General features: G+C 44.3%; 1 protein-coding gene across 1 annotated transcript in view; it reads left to right on the top strand.

Moving 5' to 3' along the window:
* CLVS1 (clavesin 1) overlaps window positions 1–19,625 on the top strand; it is a 74,928-nt gene that overhangs the window by 40,817 nt on the left and 14,486 nt on the right. Inside the window, 1 exon segment of the mRNA XM_054985657.1 lies at window positions 17,445–17,555. Within this exon segment, the coding sequence (XP_054841632.1) occupies window positions 17,445–17,555 (111 nt within the window).

The raw sequence follows: 19,625 nt of genomic DNA on the forward strand, positions 1-19,625 counted from the left end.
TTTTAAAATATAGCTCTTGATTCCTCATATTCTCATTTACTCTTTAAAAGGGATTTTCCCTTTGATTTCTTTGTAGTTTTCTGTTAGACCTCTGTGCACTCTTTTGTAATTGCAGCCCTTGCAATTTCTGATGTGATATACCACAGAGTGGTGCTCCAACAGGAGGATAGAAAGGTCTGGGAAAACATTGCCTGCCTCTGTGACTCTGCAGAGAGAAAATCTAAAATTCTGTGGCATCTCCCTTCCTGATCCTCCTCTCTTTGAACTTCTATTTTGATCAAAATGGAATTACTTTGAAACAGACTCCAAAATCCTAAAAAGAGGAAAAGAAATAGATTGTTGCATTGCAGGGAGAAACTGGGTAAAAAGGGATTAAGAGAATTTCTCATAACAATGCTAGTTTCAAATGGCATCTGAAATATTTTAAACTGGCTTTAACTTGCTCTATTTCCAATGTGCAACAATCTTTTAAAACAGCTCCTGTGTGGATGCTCTGTTGCCAACGTGCATGCATTTGTATTTGCAGCAGCAATAAATGCCCTTCACTAACCATACTATCTATTTTGTTCCCAATCCATTTAATGTTAGTAGTACGTGAGTCCCACAGGAAGCAATGCGAGTAGTCTTGATTAGAGATGAGCATGAACCTGGAAAATTCCAAACCGTGTGGTTCGTGGTTCGTCATGTTTCACGAACCACAAACTTTCATGAACTTGCCCCGTTTTGTGAACTGGTTCGTTCGGTTTGTGAAAACGTCACTTCCAGGTCAACAGAAAGTCTGCAGAGAGCCCATTCCACCCCCGTTGCCTAGGAAACTGATTGATTGGCACCAGGCTGCCTGCAGTGATGAGCCAAAATACAAACCAAACAAACTGAGCTAAAATTCATCACAGTTTGTGAGAAAAGAGCTCCCCAGCCCAGTTTGTGACGAACTTCAGCTCGTATTTCTGTTCATGCCCACCTCTAGTCTTGATCTACCTGCACCACTTACTTGGCTATGTAACTACATATTTTTATTAATATAGTTCTGCCTGGGAAATTATCATTATAAAAATAAGACATAAAAATAACATTAAGCAGCCTAAAATGAAACCCATAGAATTACCTGCAGGTCAAAACCAGACCATAAAGACAGCTAAAAATAAGTGCATAGATCAATGTAAAGCCTGGGTAAAGAGAAATGTTTTGGCCGGGTGCCGGAAAGACTGTAAGTTTGGTTCCAAGCAGTTGTTTAGGTGGAGGACATTCCATGTAGACAAGGTGCCACCACTGAAAAAGCCCTTTCTCTAGCTGCCACCTGCCTCACCTCTGTAGGTGGGGGCACAAAGAGCAGGGCTTAGGAAGGGAATCTTAACTGAAGACTGAACAGTATAGGAGGAAGCGGTCATTCAACTACTCTGGAACCTTGCAGTTTATGGTCTTAAAGATAAGAACCAGAGCTTTGAACTGTGCCCAGAAACATATGTTGTCAAACGACTAAATTCTAAAAATTTTATTAAGAGCATGATATCTTGTGACAACACAAATGAACATTAATCATGGTATCTCAATATGAAAACTTTCATTATAGATTGTAAGGAAAGGTGGATATACCAAAAATTCTTTGTTAGTAGATGGCATGAGACGGATCATAATCAGTTAACCAAATAAGCAAGCAACAAACATTAAAAGAAAGCAAATGTGCTGATTTTCCTCTATAAACGTCATGCCGTAACTGCTACTGGTTTTTCCTTGCATACTAGTGTTTCTTGTTTATCCTATGTTTTGCACAATACAAGGTGACAGACCAAACAAGCAGTAAATTAGAGTGAAACAGCATCAGCTCCAGGGTTGTTGCTATTCCCTGGACAGTCTGATTTGGCTGAGAATTGTAGCTTCTCTAAGACAATTATCTGTTGCTGGTCTGATGACTTTAAATGAGCAATGAAAAACTAATGGGTCACAATGACCCTGAAGCTTTCTAGCTTCCAGATGCTATGCAGTTAAAATTACAAGAAGGTTAGAGATCCTGAGTCTAGCAATAACATTCATTGTATAGCCCTACATGTCAGAGGATGATGTGGATAATCATTATCCTAAGATAATGTGGCTTCAAGCTCAGATATGATAATGTCTGCTGTAATTCTGATTATGCTGCAATTCATTTCTTTGTGCCTCTTTTGAAGATGTACTGGTATCCATGAGAATTCCTTCCCACATGGAGGACAATGGTTCTGATCTGTAGGCCCTTGCATGTAGCAGAAGCCAATGCATGCTAGTTTGCTAAAGGATCTATGAGATAGCATCTCTCAAGCAAGGGACTGGAGCTCTCTGCTTTGATAGAGGTGACCTGTTAGAAGGACAAGAGGATTCTGAGTTCAGCTTCTTTCCCCCAAGCTGATGATCAGCACTATCAGAGCTGATTGTGCCTGCCATCTCTGGTGTTACGTATGCAATTTGGATCCCGCAATGTGAGCTTCGTGTCCAAGCATATGACAAAAGAGAATCTCTGCATGGAAGTCTGCCTTTCTACATTGATCATGCTCACTGGATTAAGCTGTTTGTGTGAAATATATCCAGTAAGGTATAACATTTATGTCAAAATCACCTGGGAAAAACCAAACTTATTCTTCTGTCCTGCACATGACATCTCAATGCACCTCCCTGATCTACCTATCATATTTTAATCTCATGTTTCCTCTAAAAGGTCATCAGGATGTTTTATCTTCACTACTGTGTTAAATAAGTTAACCTGACTAACCCAACGTCACCTAGTGAATTTTATGGCTGACAGTCAAATTGCATGTTCAGGTTTTTCATGTTCAGCATCTGCATGGAATGGCTTTTAACAAATGAAAGAGGCTAAACAGGCTTGGAACACTCCCGTGGGAACACTCTCATGGCCTTCCCCACCCGGCCATTTCTCCACATGGAAACAATACTGTGGCGGGGGGCGGGGCAGAGTTAGTTCCCTGTTTTTCTCCTCCACCCCCGCCCCGCCCCCGCCCCCGCCCCATGGTGGCATCCCCTGTTTGTTTAAGCTCTCCCTTTATTACTGTGGCTACCCAAATGAGTAGTTTGGCCCCCAGTAGGGATCCACCTATTGTTGTCCAATGCTCTAAGCACTGAACCACAGAAGCTCCCCTGCCAGTTTTGATTATTTTTATCTCATGGGTGTTTGTGGGTGCTGAAACTAATTTGTGTATAAATTCTATTGATTGGGGGACATATTCAAAGACTTGTGTGTGTAAAAGAGTCATGCTGAGAATCCAACCCTAATACCTTGGTTTAAAGTACATAACTTGGGAATACTGTAGAATTTACATTGGAGGTATTAAAAAGTATTGTTTGCCACTCCCCCATTTCCCTGAGCAGTGATACCTACACGAGTTAAGAAACATTATCATTTCTTTCGTCACAAACTCTGATTCCCCCAAAGACAGCACATTCTTAGGCCAAGCCCAATGGATAAACTGATCCACAGTTTTCTTTCTAGTGAAGGGGCATCTGAAAACCCCAAAGCTACAGTTTATTTGGGTTCATCATGGAATGTGATATTATTTTGCAAAGACAGATCAAAACGTCTCAGATGAGTCCTTTTCTATATAACTTGTTTTTATTGGCACCGTCTGCCAAGTGCAAAATAAACAGAAGGTGCAGAAGGCTTCATTACATTGTGTAAAACCATATTGTTAGCATTATGGAAAACTATTGTGAATTGCCGAGTTTAGTGAGCAAGACGAGAATACAAACAGTATGGAAATATACAGGATATTTACTGCTGGATAATTAAGTATGACAATTCCTCAGTATGAGCCAACATAGTCTAGTTGAGAGTGCTTTGTAAAGTATTTAAAAAACATTATGTAATAGTTATTAATTCCTTTCTTTACAAAAAAAATTAAAAAGTTAAGGTGTTTGTTAAGATGTTTAGATGTTAAGTCTAGCAAAGTGAAAATTAATGAGTTCTGAGGGGTCATTTCGTAGAAAAAGAACTGCAGGAACTCATTAGCATAACTCATTAGCATACCTCATTAGCATTTGCCACACCCCCTGACATCACCGATGCGTACAGATTGTGAGCACTGAATTATGACAGCTGTAATTGCCTATGTTTCTAAGTGTTAGAAATTAAGCAGGCTTCAAAATGATTTCAGATAGTTTGCTCTGAGTAACTGGAAGTTTTGCAATCAAACCCACACACTGGTTTATACAGAAGTTTTACAGAAGGGCAAAATGATTTGTTAGGTTTCTGGTTCATCAGATCCCGGGGCCTCCTTCATACCCAGAGATGCCAAGCTCGCAGAGAGACTTCAGCAAGCTCTCCTCCAGCCACCCTCCAAGTTTGGTGAAGCAGCCAAGTTACAAATTACAAATTACACGTGGAGAGCATTTGATTGTTCCTGCAAGTTTACCTGGGAAGAGTAGTCGGAGACTTCTTCCCCTCTCTGTTTCCCTTCTTCATTTTTAAGAACAGATGGTGGAGTAGAAGTGGTGGTGGCAGCCTCAGCAGCTCCTTCTGCTGCTACTTGCTGCTTTCCAGCTTCAGGAAACCTTCCCTGACTCTCTCCCTTCCGTCCTCCTGCTGCTCTGACATGACTTCCCACCCCCCTGCCCACAAGCTTTTACGAACGCACAGTGTGACTATGACACTGAGAAATCTCTGTCTTTTGGTGCTACACCTCTGAAGATGCCAGCCACAGCTGCTGGCGAAACGTCAGGAACTACAATGCCAAGACCACGGCAATACAGCCCGGAAACCCACAACAACCATCGTTCTCCGGCTGTGAAAGCCTTCGACAATAGAGGCAGAAAGCTCTCTTCAGGCTCTCTTTGCTGACTTTCCCCTCCTGTCCTCCTGTCCTCCTGCTTTCTGCTGCTGCTGGAAGAAAAGTCAAGCAGAGTGGAACTACTTGGGTTTTCCTCTCTTCAGGTTCTCTTCGCTGACTTTTCCTTCCCGTCCTCCTGCTGCACTGACATGTCCTCCCTCCTGCCTCCAAGTTCTTGAAGGAAAAGCCAAGCAGAGTGGATCCGCTCAGCCTTTGCTCTGGGGAGCTTGGGGGCAGGGGGTGGAAAGAATGTCAGAGCAGCAGGAGAACAGGAGGGAGAGAGTCAGAGAAGGGATCCTGAAGCTGGAAAGCAGCGAGCAACAGCAGAAGGAGCTACTGAGGCTGCCACTGCTGGCACTATTCCACCATCCTGTTTTTAAAAACGGAGAGGGGAAACAGAGAGGGGAAGGAGTCTCTGACTACACTTTCCAAGTAAACGTACGCAGATGTACGCAGAAGTTCACATTCTGCAGAAATCATGCAATAGTGGGCAGTCATATCTGTTCATGTCACAGTTGACAACAGCACCTTGCCACCCACTTTCACCTTTTTTTTTTAAAAAAAGGCTCTGAGATTTGTGCAACATCACTATTTCAAACTATCTCAATTTCTGCCAAGGCTTGGGGGGGGGGGTGGTCTGTCTGTCTGTCTGTCTCTCTCTCTCTGGGACTTTCAGTTCATTTTGATGCCTCATTGGGGAGCAGGCGGGAGGGTGGCATGCTCCGATGCCTCCTGCCTACTGCCCCCTCATGACCTGCTGGGACAGAGCATGCTGGTGCCAAGGTTTGTGGCTTTTATTAAATGGCAGCAGAGGTGCTGCCAGCCTCGTGCTCAGCTGGCATCTTGCCTCTTCTCTCCAGCTGCTCCCTTGCTACCTTTCTCTCCCTGAGCAGAACACTTGTCACACTCTTTTCTCTCTCACTCTCCTCCGTCCTTCCCCTCTGCCTTCTCATGCTCACTCAAGAGAGCCTGGAGGAAATGACAAGAGTTCTCAAGCCAAGGCTTCCTTCCTCACATCCCTCCTGACTTGCTTCCCCCCCTTCTCTGGGCACCTGGGCACGGGAGAAGTGCAAAGGCGAAAATGCAGCTTGCCCATCTGCCTTTTAGACAGCAGATTTGCGCTATTGCGCTGTCTCCCAGAGAAAATTTAAAAGAAAAAAAAGACAAAAGTGGTGGTTCTCTTTTGCCTAGTGCGTGATTAGCAGCATACACTGAACACACAGAACTTAAATGTAATCAACAGCAACAGCAGCATTAGACCATGGCAGTAAGTATTCAGCTGTTGGTTCCTGTTTAAAGAAACATTGCAGTAGTGCAATCAATTTTCCTTTTTTTTTACCTGGAGCCCACAAGGGCTTGTGGGACTCCTGTCTTGGGCGGGAAAATTGCTTCCAATGGTTCACGAAAAGAAAAAAAGGGGGATGGTCTATGTGGGAAGTCCCGGGAAAAGCATTCCCAATAGTTCCTAATCGTTTCCAGGCATTTTCATGAACGCAACAAAAACCACAAAATAAGTGTCACAAAGTGGAACAAGTGGAATTTGAAGATTACGGGATAATACAGGTATTCATGGAAGAACAGCGAGAGGTTGTGCTAGTGTTGTGCTATTTTAAGGCAGTGTGAAAACAGCCCATGTCTAATCATGTATTTATACCCTTAGTGGCCAAAGAGTGAAGTGCTCATGAAATCTCATTGTCTAAGTGCTGCAGCATTAAAATTTCAAACAGGTTTATTGCAGCCTGTGTAGACTACTTTTATAATCTACTACCATCTGTTGCTGGGTACATGACATTTGCGAATTAGGTTCCTACACTATTCCCTGTGTCATTATGGGCAAAAACTGCTCGCGGTGACTGAACCCTTCACTAGCACCCAACCTTTGCCTGGGCTAGTAATGTTTTACTGCACTGAAAGTGTTGCTTTCCATGGGAAAACAGCTCTGATTGTTAATACTCTTGCCTAGAAGAAGTATCATTGAAATTGCCTGCCGTCTGAGCATCTAACTGGAAAGGCATCTAACTTCTCAGAAGATACAAATAACATAGATAAAAGAACTCTAGTGTAGTGTTCACCAAAAAGGATGATTTGACAGACTCTTTCCTGTCAATAAACCATTTGATAGCAGCAATTTTTTGATATAGGAACTTGTCTTCTACAGGCTAAAGTGGTGGCTGTATGAGATACAGTAGATTTCAGATATAGTTGGACTGTCTACTTATATGTTGCTGTAAGACCTTTGGTCACATACAGATGAATTCTAGAATAATAATCAAGTAATCCGTTGAAGCATGAAAGAATCCAGCGGTACTTTAAACAAATCAAATGACATTTTATCCGTGCAATCCTAGGGGGGGGGGGGAGTGCTGAAAGTGCTCAGGAGGCCAACTAGGAGGTACAATGGCATATCTCACACACACCATTGTAACCCCCACTCAGGATAGTGGGGCACCCAGGCACTGCTCTACCTGGGTTCTCCGCCAGTGCCCAGCTGCCGCTGCCAAGCATGGGAACAACAGGGATATAACTCCTTGCACTGACATGCCAAGGGGCATGGCAGGGACAGGGCATGAGTTAGTCATCTCCCTAAGCTGTTTTGAGCTCTGGAATGCTCCCAGTAGCAAAGGAAAGCCCACCCACGTTACAGGGAAAGCTGTTGTTTCTGCTCTGGCTCAGCCCCACCCAAACAGCCCAGAGGAGCATAGGATGCCAAGTAGAGCTGCGACCAATGTGCTTGTTCCCCTGCGGCTCTCTGGGGAGACCAGGCTCACTTGCGGTGACTGAACCTTTCACTAGCACCCAATCACAGTCGCTCACCCTACATAACTTCTGGCTGGGTGACCCTGGAAGAGTGTCCTGGATATCTAGTTTGTTCTGCTGCAAGACAGAACAGAGGCTAATGACACCTTGGGGGCTGTGGCTCAACTTAGCTTCCCACAAACTGTCTTCCCCCTGAGATACAGCAGTGTGGGACATGTCTCCTGGCAGTCGCCTCTCCTGGCTCTGAGACTTGGGGGCTCACTGAGAGTGTTATTGACAGCATCAGGCTGTGGACCTGGTGTCATCCATGGCAGCACTGGGACTCTCCCAGTTTGTTTCTGCTCCTACACATCAAGTGGGCCACACGCTGGATCTGATCTTTGGGTTGGGGATTCAGGTGGACCTAGATGCTATTATAGTGGTGCTGTGGTCAGACCACCATGTCCTGAAGGCTCACCTGGGAGTGCCAACCCCCTTCTACATGGGTGGCAAACTGATTTATGCTCACCCACAGAGACTCATGGATCCAATTGGTTGCCAGAATGCTCTGCGGGATCCGATGCTTCCTGGCGGTTCATTGGATGAGCTGGTGGGAGATTGGCAGGACCGTCTCTTGAAAGCCATCAACGAGATCAATCCCCGTTGCCCTCTCTGTCCCCATGTCAGACTGGCTCCTTGGTATACGGAGCAGCTACATCAGATGAAATGGAAACTGAGACGGCTAGAGCGAGTGTGGTGACGGAATTGTAGTAAAGAGGCAAGATCATCTTATAGAGCATTTATGAAGGCCTATGAGGTGGCTGTGAAGGCGACGAAGAGGGAGTACTTTGCCGCCTCCATAGTGTCTGCAAGCTCACACCCGGCAAAATTGTTTCAAGTTGTTCAGTCTCTAGTCTCCCTCTCGCAGGGAGACTGCCAAATTAGGAATTCAGCCATTAGCTGCGAGGCTTTTGGGACTTTCTTTGCAGATGAAATCTTGTCTCTCCGGTGCAATCTGCCAGCCACGGTTGATACAGTGAGGGAACTGGAGACCCCTTGGCCGTCTTCTGGTTCAATTTTAGATCACTTCAGCCTGGTCTGCCGGGAGGACGTGGACAGGATCCTGCGGCTGGTTAGGCCAACTACGTGTTCCCTGGACCCCTGCCCATCGTGGCTGATGAAAGCCAGTGCCAATAGGTTGGGGGCCCAGTTGGAGGATATTATTAATTTATCATTAAGCTCTGGGGCTTTTCCTGGGGCATTGAAGGAAGCCGTGGTGAGGCCTCTCTTTAAAAAGCCATCTTTGGACCCCACAGACCCGTCCAGTTACCGCCCAGTATCAAACCTCCCATTCCTGGGAAAGGTGATTGAGCGGGTGGTGGTGGAACAGCTGCAGGCTTTCCTGGAAGAGATTTCTGTCCTGGACCCATACCAGTCTGGTTTCCGTCCAGGCCATTGGACGGAGACAGTGTTGGTCGCCATCATGGACGATCTCTGCAGACACCTGGATCGAGGCGGGTCGGCGCTGTTGATATTGTTAGATCTCTCAGTGGTGTTCGACACGGTTGACCATGAGTTGTTGGCCCATCATCTCGCCGATGTGGGGATCTGAGGGATGGCCTTGCAATGGCTTGTCTCTTTTCTCCAGTCGGGGACAGAGGGTAGTGCTGGGGGAAAGGGTGTCCACACACCAGTCACTGGTATGTGGTGTCCCACAGGGGCTGATATTCTTCCCCCATTCTTCAATCTTTATATGCGCCCCCTCGCCCAGCTGGTGCGGAGTTTCGGACTGGGTTGTCACCAGTATGCAGATGACACCCAGTTGTATCTGTTGATGGGCGGCCAACCTGGCTCTGCCCCAGATGCCCTTCTGAGAGCTTTGGAGGCCGTGTCTGGTTGGGTGAAGCAGAGCAGACTGAAGTTGAACCTCATGAAGACGGAGGTCCTGTACTTGGGCCCTGGGCTGTCAGATGCGAGGTTCCATCTCCCCGCCTTTGGGAGGGCCCCGTTGGTGCCCGTCTGATCGGTTAAAAGTCTTAGCGTGATCTTGGATTCCTCCCTGTCTATGGAGACCCAAGTTGCATCTCTAGCCCGGACTGCTTTTTTCTACCTGCGGCAAGCCAGGCAACTTGCCCCCTATCTCTCAGCCCAGGACCTAACGACAGTGATCCATGCAACGGTCACCTCCAGGTTGGACTACTGTAACTCGCTCTATACAGGGCTTCCCTTGGGTCTGATCCGGAAGTACAACAGGTCCAGAATGTTGCTGCTCGTGTCCTGATGGGTATTCCATACAGGACACATATTACACCAATCCTACAGCAGCTTCACTGGCTCCCCATGGAATTCCGGATCTGTTTCAAGGTGTTGGTTTTAACCTTTAAAGCCCTAAACGGATTGGGACCAGCATACCTGAGGGACCGTCTCTCCCCGTATGTGCCCCGGAGAGTGCTTCATTCAGCAGGTAAGAACTTACTGGTGATCCCTAGCCCTAGGGAGGCTCGTTTGGCCTCGACCAGGGCCAGGGCCTTTTCGGTCCTGGCCCCAACCTGGTGGAACTCTGTCTGAGGACACTCGGGCCCGCCAGGATCTTGTATCATTTCGACGGGCCTGCAAGACGGAGATGTTTCACCAGGCTTACAGTTGAGGCCAGCGTCAGGACCATCATTGAGCCTCCCACCGGTCTCCGGTATTCAAGTACAGCTCGTGTGTCTGTCTACCCCGTTTGTATGCTGGGGGCAGGAATGTGTAGCCAACTATATCAGGTTTTTGTATATATATAATTTTAATTGCTGAATTTTATTGTAGAATCTGCTATGTAATTGTATTTTATGACTGTCGTACCCCATCCTGAGCCCACTTGTGGGGAGGGTGGGTTAAACACCGAATAAACTAAACTAAGATCTGTGGGCAGGCATACAATGGCGGTGAGGCGACGCTTAGGATTGTGCTGCCCAGGTTACTGGTGAACACATATATTCTACTTTTCCATCCTAATTTGCTGTTCCTCTTTAGGAAATTACTGTTGATCAGATTCAGTTTTTGCAGTGCTGCTGGTGAAGTCATGGGTGGAATCACTAATAAGGACTTCATTTCTGGGTTGTTTATTTTGATTGTTAAAGATACTGAGAATAATAATTTCATAAAAAACACTGGCCACTCCAAACCTAGTACTTGAGTTCCCAAGGTGGGAACAATTATTTGAGAGTAGCTCTGCTTGCTCATCCTTCCCATTGCATTAGATTTTGTTTGTTTGTTTGTTTGTTTACTTATTTCACATTTCTATTCTGCCCTCCCCACCAGCGGGCTCAGGGTGGATAACAACATATTAAAATACAATAACAATTCATCTACATATGTTAATTCATCTAGATGTGTTAGTATACTTGCTTGTGAGTTGTCACCCACCACCAGCAGCACCACCACCACCTTTTGCTCCCAATGGCCATCTGCTGCACCTATTTATTAAAAAAATCCACTTGCAAGAAAGCTCTTCAACTTGCGTTTTTATGCGGCATAATGGTATTAGGGAGGTTCTACTCCAGCAGAGGAAGGCTCCAGCCTATCATACCAAACTCAAAGTTGGAGCCTTTCTCTTGAAAATAGATCTTCACGGTGAGCAGAATGAACATGTTTTTGCATGTGGGAAGTGGAACCAAAATGGCATGATATGCCCCGACTTTTACATTCTCATTGGCACACTTTGTAGAGCCTAAACAGAGCTTGCTACTGGAATTAGACAGCCCCCACAGATATGTTCATTCTCCCCATATTAAATGTCTGAAAGGGGATATGATTGTGCAGCCTGGTCCTAAGATCTTTTATTTGGAGGCAAGCCACACCTATTTCATTTGGGACTTTTCTTCTCCCTAAAGCAGTAATAAGAATGAAATTACAGTTTGGGACTCTTACTTCCAAGGAGTTCCCATAGGGATCTTTGGGTATATAGATACTGCAGTGCACACTAAGAACAATATAATAACTTACTGGACCAAGAATTGGCAACTTGGAAAATCATTTCTCTCCTGTCCTGAAAAGAATTTATCAGGGACTAAAAGTAGCCAGAATGCCCTGGGATTCTAGAGCTGAGAGATTTTGTTACCCTTCGAATCCACCAACCACTCAGAATTACTTTTTGAGAAACTGTTAGGGAGTAATGCTGCTAGCCTTTGGAAGATTTAAATCCTTAATGGAAAAAAGATCACATGTTCTAAGAGCCAAGAAGATTTACTTTTCCATTTCTGATATAGAACAATATTACTTTTTGAAGTAATATTGCGGTTTAAACCCCTTCCAAATACAGACAAAATTTTAAAGCTCCAAATGTTGCTTTGTACATTGGATCTCTGAGGCAAATTATTTCATTCACATTAAGTTATTAAAGTAGCATTAGAAATATGCTCAAATCTTAACAAATAAATTGGTGTTTTGAAGTTTCCTTAGGTGTTTGGACAATCATTGCTATTGCTGTACTCTTGCAGGTCAGAATCTGAGATCTTGTTCAGGCTGTTTTCAGATGTGGTAAATACAGAGTATTTTAAAGAGAACATTCTTGTTGTACATCTTAGTACTTAGCATTAGGTGACAAAGAGTGTCTACTGTTACTTCTACATGAAAAAAGAATGTGGTGATGAAGGAGTGGGGAGCTAAGTGAATAGGAAATCTCCATGGGTGCTAGACAGTAAAATAATAAATTATTGCTTTGACGTGACCTTCCCTGGCCCCCTGTGTGTTCTCTATTTTCTTACTGGAATAGAATGTGCCTGTCTCCCATCCTCACAGAGATGAGCAAAATCACAAGCAAGTTCATTCAGTTCACACCATTAAAACAGAGCTGTCTTGCTTTTAAACAGTTTCATAGGATTCCCTGGCTTACTGTTCAAGTATAATCCTAAAACCATCAAATAACATCTGGCCCATTCTGGGGTACTACAAATAACTTGCAGGTCAATCGTTGGAAAAGAACACATTTTTATTCTGTGTGACATCTCCTATATGCTTTTACTTTAATTTACTATATTTCTTGTATTTATTTTGACTTGAATATAAATAATTTCCAGAATAGGGCAAAACATGTTTACAAAACCTTTACAAATAAATACATTGAAAGTAAGCCTAGTTTAGCTGAATATCCTTCTTAAAATTAGTTTTCCAGTCAAAGCTTGGATTTCTGGACAAAGCCTGGATTTCTCTTTCAGTCGCTCTGTTAGTCTCCCACAGTCATTCCTTTCTCACAAATAGGGATAGGTTTGAGACAGAAGTGAGCAAGTGCATTGCCTTCCTGAGACTTTCACTTCAATTTCTCCTTTTCCAAAAAAGGATGCAATAGTATGTGTTTACAGTTCATTTAAGGTCATATTTTACAAAGGACCTGTGTATGAGAGATAAAGGGGTAACAATTTGGGGTAACTATTTGGAGGTGCAACCAGTTTTTCCACAGGCTGTATAGTTGGTAGGAGCCACATCCAATCACTCATGCTTTCCAGTAGTCCTCTGATAGCCTGTGGCCTAAGGGAAGACTGGGACATCAATACTGCTAGTAGTTAATTCATAAATATATGAAAATAATGGGCTATCAGAACCTATCATCATCAACAACAAAAATATATCTATTTTCAATTAGGCCAAATCTTACGATACATAACTCTAGGGATTTGGAGCTATAATGGACAAGACAAAACTTTCTACAAACCTGAAAAACACCCTAGGTTTGCAGAAAAATCTGAAATAAAAAGTACATTTTAAAATAAACAAAATGATAAAAAGGAACACCTGTAGCATTAAGAAATGGATGTATTCAGTGGCTGCTGCTAGGCAACTACAACAGTTTAGCCAGTATTCCAGGCCTAGTTTCTGTCAGTAAAAGGTGGGGGAGGGGCAGGGCCCTTTTTAGGGCATTTTGGCTTTTGAAGGAGGACTCACTGGGGACAGGCCCAGCAGCAACCTGTCAACCACTGGGTGACTTGATACCACACAAATTGCATGACTTATCTAGGCCTCACTGCTTGCTATTGTTCAACAGCAGGCTCCCTACAAAAGCCACTGTGGCTTTTCAGACTAGGACCTCAAATCCCGTTTCTGCCACAGAAACTCACTGGATGACCTTAGGCGAGTTATATATTCTCAGCTTAATTTACCTCACAGGAAAGAGTAAACTGGCTGTTAAGAGCACTAGAAAGCCCTCCAGTGGGCCAATGGCCTCCCCCACATGGGCAGGGCCAGTCATCTGAGCCTGGTCTGTCCAAACTCCATGTCAGGTGGAGAAACCAACACTGAGACCCCCCAAGGTGAGGTGATGGAGGCAGTGGTACCCAGCTCAGCAAATATAGGCTTACTATTTGCCTGCTTATGGAGGGCAAACTACCAGAGATTTGATTTATTGCTTGCCCTCACCCCAAGTGGTAGTGGGAGAAAAAGAAAAGAAAAAGAGGCTTTGGCTCAGTTGCTGGCACCTCACTTCTGGATATAACCAGAAGTAAAAATGGTAGCTCCAGGAATCACCATAGAGATTTACCATAGAGGTGCAGTGATTCCTGAAGCTACCATTGTCACCAATGTCACTTACACCCATGTCCCCACACCCCAGTCCTCCTGCAGGTAACCCTGGAGGCAAATCTAAAGTGTTGGTGGCACCAAGCTCAGCCAGCATGAGATAAGGTGAGGGAGGCAATGGCACCCTAGCCCACCTGAGCCCCATGCAAAGCAGTGACACCCTTCCTGAATCCCGTGCAAGAGAGGAGGCAGTACCTGCCTTGGCCAATTCAAGACGAGAAAGGAGGCAGTGCCTGACTAGGCCTGCATGAAGTAATGGAGGTTGCACCAAGTCTTCATAAACCCTGTGAAAGGAGAGGTGAGGGAGGTGACACCCAGCTCACTTGAACCCTGTGTGAAACCAGGGTGGTGGCTCTCAGCCCATCCAAGGTGCAGGAAGTGGCAGCTGGCCCACTTGAACCCTCTTCCCACCCCCTTTCTTCCCTCCCTTTGGGAGGGTGGGGCAGGATCAGGTCTCTTCCTCTATGGTAGGTGGGGCCAGGGAGGAGTGGGGGAAGGGCCCTTTCCCAGGGTTTTTCATTTCCAATCCATCCCTGTTCACAGGGTTGCTCTGATGATAAAATGGAGGAATGATGTACACTGTTTCAGATTCCCATTGTGAAGAAAGGTGGAAAAGATGAAATATAAATGAAGTAAATAAATAATGAATATACCTGATGGGGAGGACAGATAAAAGGTGGGTAGAAAGGAAAGAAGGAAGCAGAGAAGGGTGAGGATATGGGGGTTGCTGGGGGCAGGAAAGAGGACATGTTACTTGGGGAAATATGGTGCCCCTTGCAAGCCCTTAGATGTTCCTCACTGAGCAAGCGGGCTTAGCCTGGTGACCAATACTGCACAAGTGGGCCATAGTTTTTCCTGGTACAGGCTGGTAGGGGTAGGGTAGGAGGGAAAACTGAAGACACCGGGGCAGATAAAGGTAGGTTGGGTGGTAGATGGGAAGGCGAGAAGGAAGCAGGAAAAGAGGGGAGGTTATGGGACTTTCAGGGAAGCAAAAAAGGGCATAGCAGGGAGCGGGAAGAAAACTCCCTCCCTGCTCGTCCTGTTAGTGCTACCTAAACATTTGGTTAATAGGGCAGGGTCGCAAGTGCCTGGTGACCTGATCGCTCCATGATACAGCTGCAGCTTCTTGGTGTCGAATACTGCAGTTTTGGTGGTTTATATTTTAGTTGCTGCTGTCATGGGAATCGTTGCCAGGAAACTGTTCTTGGAGTTGTGAAGGACTCAATTCACACAACTGCAGTTCTCTGTGTAAATTTGTCCTTGGGACAAGGACATCAAGGAGCACTTTTATAAACATGTGAATTGGCAGTTGGTATACAATCCTGTGTAACTATAATTCAACACAGCTTTACTTAAAGAAATTTCTCATATATCTGAACAATTGATGGACAGAAAGTTTAGGATCTCCTCTGAGCTACTGTGGCCCAAATTTTGTATTATTTTGTATTTTTCTTTACAGTGATTCAAGGGCTGAGTGGGTATTTTGCTGTACAAATTGAGGCCCTTTGCAATAATAGAGTTGGTACTGTCTATTATTAAGGGCTGATCAGTTATGGATAGGGTTGCCAGCTCCTTGTTGAAAAATTCCTGGAGATTTAGGCGTAGAGCCTGGAGATGGCAGAGTTTGGGGAGGGACTTCATCTGGCTATAATGCATAGAGTCCACCTTCCAATGCAGCTATTTTCTCCAGGGGAACTGTTCTCTGTTACCTGGAGATCAGTTGTAATTCTCGGAGATCTCCAGCCACCACCTGGAGGCTGGCAACCCTAGTTATGGAACACAGGCTTTCATAGTATTTCACACAAGCTTACCCTATTTACGTGGAAAAAGACTAGCTCTCACCCCACATGTGTTACTATGAAAAAAGGGGGGGGGGCTTCTTAAATTTACATACATGATGCAGGCATGTACAATAATCTATAAGCCTTTGTGTATAATCTTTTTTGGGGGGAGAATATAACATTCAGGGCCATATTCTTTTCAGGTAAATGTGGCACATAATTTGTACATGTTAAGAGAGAAAGTGAAAAGGCAAGTTGTAAGATTAAAGTTGTACAACTTGAAACCATGATAATTATTTTTCTTATGAAAGAAATTACGGTCAAACTATTTACCATACCACAATTTAATATCTGCCAGATGATATTGTCCACAGGCCATCAGTTAGCCATTTGGAAATGAAGGTGATAAAGCACTGCAGTTTTCAGAGTGTGATACATCTTAAAACTGATTCTGCTAACATGTACTTGGAATCTCTATAAGCTGGTGATGATGATGAATGCTATAGTTATTGACATGGGTAAACTTTTCCCTTCTCTTCTTCCCTTAGAGAATGATAAAAATGTCACACTTTTCAAACCTTTTGAATTCTCCACACTCAGGGCCAATCCCTCCTTTGTTGTATCTTTGCTATCTTCTTTATGCATCAGAGGTATATTAGTGAGTCCCTTCAAGTATACTTTTATTTTGAATAGTTTTTTAAAACAACAACAATCCCACCAAATCTTATAAGAAGTGAATCTAATGTTCAGTGATCTCAAAGCGCAAGACATCTTGCTTTCCTGACTCACCGCTTAAAAAAAGGAGCCAAACTATTCTCTGACATTTTTATGAACTTAACGTACAGATTAAATGTCAGTAGTGATAGCGAATGACTTGTAAAGGCACTTCCAAAGCCTGCCATTTTCGTGAACATGCCTTTCTGCTTACCTGGGATTGCGTGCTACTGCAGCCATCGCTGGCAGAGGCTACTCTACCTGCATGCTAATTTGCTGAGTATCTGTAGAAATCCTCCAAAGCAAGCCCTTGTCTGTGTCAGTTTCCATGGTGTTGTCACGCTGCTCCCCCTCAACAGCTTCACTTATCAACATTTTCCACCCGTCCTCTTCTGCATAATGTGCAGTTCATTCACCCAGAAAGTTCAGCTATTGTAATGATGGCTTGGGGGAGGGAGGGAAGCATGGGGGTGAAGAGGTGAGTTGTGTTCACAGAGGTATATGGGAACTTGGCTCTGTGACACAATGGGGAATTAGAAAACACGTTCCCTCCCACATTCATATTGAGCTTTTTGAAAAATAAGATGCACACAGAGCGCTGGGATGAGTCTGGGGAAAGGCAGGCTGAGCTCTGGTTTGTTTCAAAGACATACACAACCCCTGTAATTGTTTACAGAAGTGGCAAGAAAGTGTTAAAACAGAAGCTGTGTGCCTGTGTGTGTCTTAAAGGAAATACTGGATCATAATGCACCAATTAACATGCAAACATTCTCCGTCCTGACTAGAACCCTGCTGCTTGCTCATCTGACTGGGTGCCTCTGTTAATTGGCTTCCATTTCTTTCTTCTCCACAGGACAGCTTTCCTGCTCGCTTTGGAGGTGTCCATTTTGTGAACCAGCCTTGGTACATCCATGCCCTGTACACACTAATCAAACCCTTTCTCAAAGACAAGACAAGGAAAAGGGTAATTAGAGAATGAAACTCATCTGCAGAACCTATAGTGACACTCATTTTCATCTGCCTCCTCCTCTGGTCTGTTTGTGGTGTGCTTTGTGTGGCCGCAGAACAGCAGCAAGGCCTGATGCCTCGGTTGGAGTTTGCCGACAGCCAACATTTAATCAATATTTCAGCAGGAGAGAGTTATTTTCAGAATCACAGTCAGGCACTAAAAATGACCCTTTCATCATGTACAAACAAAAGGCACCATTTTATATTATAAATACACAGAGATGAAGTGAAGACACAGCATTTTCAGGGCCCTGATAGAGAAGAACCAGAGGAAATTTCCCACTGGAACAGTTTTAGACTATATGCTTCCTGTCCGTTGCAGTAATTTTAATCTTGAAAGAAATTTCCCATTTGTTTCGTTAGCTCAGTCTCCTTCTGAAACATCCCAATTTCAGATGTAGTTGGAGAACAAACAGGACTCCATTGCTGCAAAAAGCCTGTAAATACTGATTTCTATTCTATATCATTTTTATCAGTGATGGGTGTCAAGGAGTGACAATGGTCTAGAATCATAGAATCATAGAGTTGGAGGGGGCTCTAAGGCCATCTAGTCCACCCCCTGTACAATGTAGGAAATTCACAACTATCTCTCTATAGAGCTGTGGAATAGCCAATGCCCCCCCTACCCGCAGGAGACACTGGGTGATAGTTCCCAATGGAAGACAGGCATGTCTTCGTGGCAGCTGTGGAGGAATCCACTAGGCACATCCCCCATCACAAAATAGGAGGTCTTTTTTGATGTCACAAAGGCCTCTGAAGAAATCTCCCCTTCCTGGTGGAAGGGATGCTGGAGCAGGTGGAGTCCTTACTTACTTGCCCTTCTTTTAGACCAGCTAGCCTCAATGAGGTAAACAGCAGTGTGTGAGAGAGAAGGTGGGTGGGAGTCACACAGATGATGAGGAAGCTGATGGGAGTCATGCAGTCACAGCGAAAGTGTAATTTTCCCAGACTTAGAGAGAAACTGTAAAAAGTAACTGCAAATAGTAGCATTATTAAAGGAACATAAACTGGGTCTCTTTAACCTGTTAAAAGGTATCCATAGTTGGGCCTTAACAGAGTAGCATCAATTACATAGAAAACATGATGGGTAGTTGGAGCGTGCTGGCTGGTGTGAGTATGAGAGAGAAAATAACAAACTTACATGTAGCTTATTTTCAGAAAACAAATAAGAATCCTTTATGATGGGAACTCCATAGTCTGATAGAATAGAGGAGAAGTGGATTCCTGTCCATCTATCTAGTCTAGGGATGGGCATGGATGGCAGGACGTGGTGGAAGATGGAGAGAATAGGTAGAAGAGATAGTAGTGTGACAAAGGGATGAAGAGAAGGATGTCACAAGGAGGAAGGCCTGAGATTAGCAATCTACACATCAAAGGATAGTTCAAGACAGTATAAGAGTAACTGGTATCTTTCTAACTGTCTGGTGTGTCCCCCTCTGAAACTTGAGGAAAGGGACAGCATCAATTCCTCCTCTTCTAACAAGCATCTCCCTACCAAATTAGAGAGCGATGAGAAAATCATTAGTTCAGGGCACACAAAGAGAGAGAGACTACAGAGAAGAATAAAAAAACAGGAAAAAGCATTACTCCAAAATGTGATGAGAATTTTTTTCTTCCCTGTGCATTTTAATACAAACAATGAAAGCCCCATATGGAACACAGAGAAAAGACCCATACCATGGAGACCTTTAATAATAATACTTAGAGTGTATATAGCACGTTCAGGGTTTAAAGTGCTTCATATATTACCATCACAACAACATTACAAAAGCCCTATAAGGTAGGCCAGTATTATCACAGCCAGATGGCAGAATGGGAGGTAGACTGAGGGCCAAGCTACAAGTGACGGATGACACAGGTTGGACACTTGTCAGCTTCCCTCAAGTTTTGATGGGAAATGTAGGCATCCTGGTCTTGCAGCTTGGCTCTCCGACTGCTGTCCAATGGACTTTTCAACTGTCACTTGTCCAACATTCTGCCAAGCTGCCTACATTTCCCATCAAAACTTGAGGGAAGCTGACAAGTG

Source organism: Eublepharis macularius, chromosome 7 (genome assembly GCF_028583425.1).
Source record: "Eublepharis macularius isolate TG4126 chromosome 7, MPM_Emac_v1.0, whole genome shotgun sequence".
NCBI classification, from domain to species: domain Eukaryota; kingdom Metazoa; phylum Chordata; class Lepidosauria; order Squamata; family Eublepharidae; genus Eublepharis; species Eublepharis macularius.